A 2,908-nucleotide genomic window follows, 5' to 3' on the forward strand; every position below is an offset into this window, starting at 1 on the left:
AGACAGCAGCAACTGAAATAAGCTGAGGACAATAGGGGAAAGTGGGACGTTGAGAAAGAAACAGGGATATTTTAAAAGCAGTTGAAATACTGTGATGACTGAATATCAATCAGGACTGCTCTTGCTGAACTGGGACAATTGTAGGGTATGACTGTTGAATGTGTAAAAAAAATTATTCAGAAGTGAAGTCTTTGCTTCTCTCCTTTTGCTGTTTGATATCCGTGGTTTATGGGGGTTACGATCTTTGGAGAGGCGGGAAATACAAATAAACTCTATTATTATAATTATTATTATTATTACCACAAATCACTGCAGTCTAGCCCTAAGGCCAGCTACTTTGCTTTGGCTATGAAAAAGTCTGCTTAGAGGCCATTCAGGCTACCATTTACCCCAGATCAGGAATTGATCTTTGCACATGAAGTTCATATTGCCCCCAAATCTCTCACAATCGAATGCGAGGCATGCACAACCATTTCGTGGCAAATGCCCCTTGGTGCGCGTCATTTGGAATTGGAGGGGAAAGCCGTCTCTTTTGAAAAAAAAAAGGGGTTCTGAGAATATGAACTTGCCCCTGATCATGATCAGGGCAAGTTCATGGGAGGAATTTAGGTTGGAGGGAGGGCAGTGGGCAGGGCATTCCCTCCCCTTCATCGGGGCAAAGGAGGAAGGAGCTGGAGGAAGGATGGAAAAAAGGGGAATCAGGGTGACAGGAGGCAAAGGGTGACAGGAGGCACAAAAGGGGAATCGGGGTGACTGACAGGGGATGCAAAGGGCAGTCAGAGGGAGGGCAGAGGGGGGGAACTGGAGAAAGTGACAGAGGAAGAAGGAGCCAGGGGGAAGAAGGGGGCCATGGAGGGCATTCTATAACGGAGCAGGAGGAGGAGAAGGAAGGAGCAGAATGAAGGGTCAGTTCAGAGGAACTCCACAGGACGGAGCAAGCCTCCCTCTCACACCAGGCAGCTTTCCCTTTTTTATTTTTCATTTTTAAAAATTATTTTTGACAAAAAATGTGCATGTTTTTTGCAATAGGTAGATAGATATATAGAAAGAACATAAGCAGGATGAAGGTTCAATTCAGGGCAGGTCAGAGGGAGGCCACAGGACGGAGCAAGCCTCCCTCTCACACCAGGCAGCTTTCCTTTTTTTAAAATTTATTTTTTAAAATTATTTTTGGCAATTATGCGCATGGTTTTTGCTTCAGGTAGATATATATTTAGATAGAATGTGGCTAGCTGCTTGTTCAATTTCCCTTTCATTTCCTTGCTTCCAACAGCAAGGCACTTTGCAAAAGCCTTTTTTTCTATGTGAATGCTACAATGCGAATGTTACAACGTTTCTCTTTCCAATTTGGCAAATTGATACAGAATGCTTTTGCTATTGTCTCTAAGGAATTCAGGGGTAGCCTAGGGAAAGCAATGGATGCATGGCTTCCTTTTCTGGCATTTCGAGGTGATTTATTATTATTATTATTACTACTACTACTACTACTACTTCTACATGTGCATGAGGCATTCTGGGGTGGCAAGGAGGGAGGATGCAGGATGCAGAGATGGCATTAGCTTGCATTTGGGGGTTGAAAACTGGGCCAAGGGAAGATCATAACCTGCACTGACCCAAATACCCACAAAACACACACACACACACACACACACACACACAGAGGAGGTTTTTAATTTGACAGCATCTGCGCAATACTGGTGCCTGGGATTTTTTTTAAAAGGAGGGGGGAAGCACACTTCCGATGGGCCAATGAGTGCAGAGAACGTCACCTATGATGATCGTGGAACTAAATTTGATTGACAGCAACTTTAACTCAGTTTCTCCAAGAGGGTATTCAGGGTTAAAATACCCTGATTGGTAATCAGCACTTGCTTCCAGAGGGGTTCGGGGAGGGGGAAACCGAAGCTTCCTAGTTCCTTCCAGTGCAAAAAGGTCAGTCTGAATGGGCCCTTAGAGAATCAGAGATTTAGAAGGGATCTTGGAGGTTATCAAATTCAACCTCCTCCTTTGTGTAAGAACAGTAGCACAGAATGCAGTTACAGCAGGCCCCCCCCTTTTTTTACTATCTAGCATCAAATAGCTTCTCCCCTGGGTCATTGTTCCTTACTTTGCTTCTCTCTATGCCCTCCAGTTTCACAACCAAGGCTTCAGTCTTGGATATGATGTTGGCAATGGAATGCTCCAACTGCAGTACCCGCTGTAAGAGTCTGTGGAAGAATGCAAGAAAAATCTTAGAAACACTCCTTCAAGTTATGACATTTGCAGCTGGCAAGGAAATCCCCTGGGTCAGCTTCTCTGCTTCTATATACCTTTAATGTGGGTCTGGTAAAAGCAGTAGTCTACATTAATTAATAGTTTGGTATACACTCTCTCTATACAAGCTAGTATAGATAGAGATTATCATAGTAATTTCTAGATTTGGACTAGTAATTACTAAAACATTAAATTTTGAGTAAATTTGATCAATTTCCATTGGGCTAACACATACAGATAAGGTGATCCACATGGACAGGGCTGGCCCTACAATTACAAAGAGAGAGGTGACCCCATCAAGTGGCAGAATAGTGTGTCTTGACAGGGGTAACTAACTGTTAGTTATTTAATTTGTTAATATTGCATTTTAATTTTAAACAAACAGTCCAACAAAGTAGACACATGAAAGCATACGCAACTGGAATCCACCTTCTGAATTTTGCTTCTGAGTTGTCAGTTCTGATATCCAGACTGCATGTGCCACATAAAGTGTTCTGTGCCAAAATCTAAGCACCATACCAAAGTATGATGGATGCTGGGGCTCCTCCGCGCTGCAAATGACGGTGGTGGCAGACCGCCTGTTTTGGGCGGTCTGTAACATGCCAACGTTATTTGGGAGATATATATCTGTATTTTGATATATCTTTGGCCCCAT

General features: G+C 43.2%; 1 protein-coding gene across 1 annotated transcript in view; it reads right to left on the bottom strand.

Annotated features, from left to right (window-relative positions):
- Positions 1-2,062: 2,062 nt before the first annotated feature.
- Positions 2,063-2,908, bottom strand: part of PKD2L1 (polycystin 2 like 1, transient receptor potential cation channel) — a 155,954-nt gene continuing 155,108 nt past the window's right edge. Inside the window, exon 14 of the mRNA XM_042458439.1 lies at positions 2,063-2,207. Coding sequence (XP_042314373.1) covers positions 2,063-2,207 — 145 coding nt within the window. The remainder of the gene's footprint in view (positions 2,208-2,908) is intronic.

The sequence above is a fragment of the Sceloporus undulatus genome, chromosome 3, assembly GCF_019175285.1.
Source record: "Sceloporus undulatus isolate JIND9_A2432 ecotype Alabama chromosome 3, SceUnd_v1.1, whole genome shotgun sequence".
In the NCBI taxonomy this organism is placed as follows: Eukaryota; Metazoa; Chordata; class Lepidosauria; order Squamata; family Phrynosomatidae; genus Sceloporus; species Sceloporus undulatus.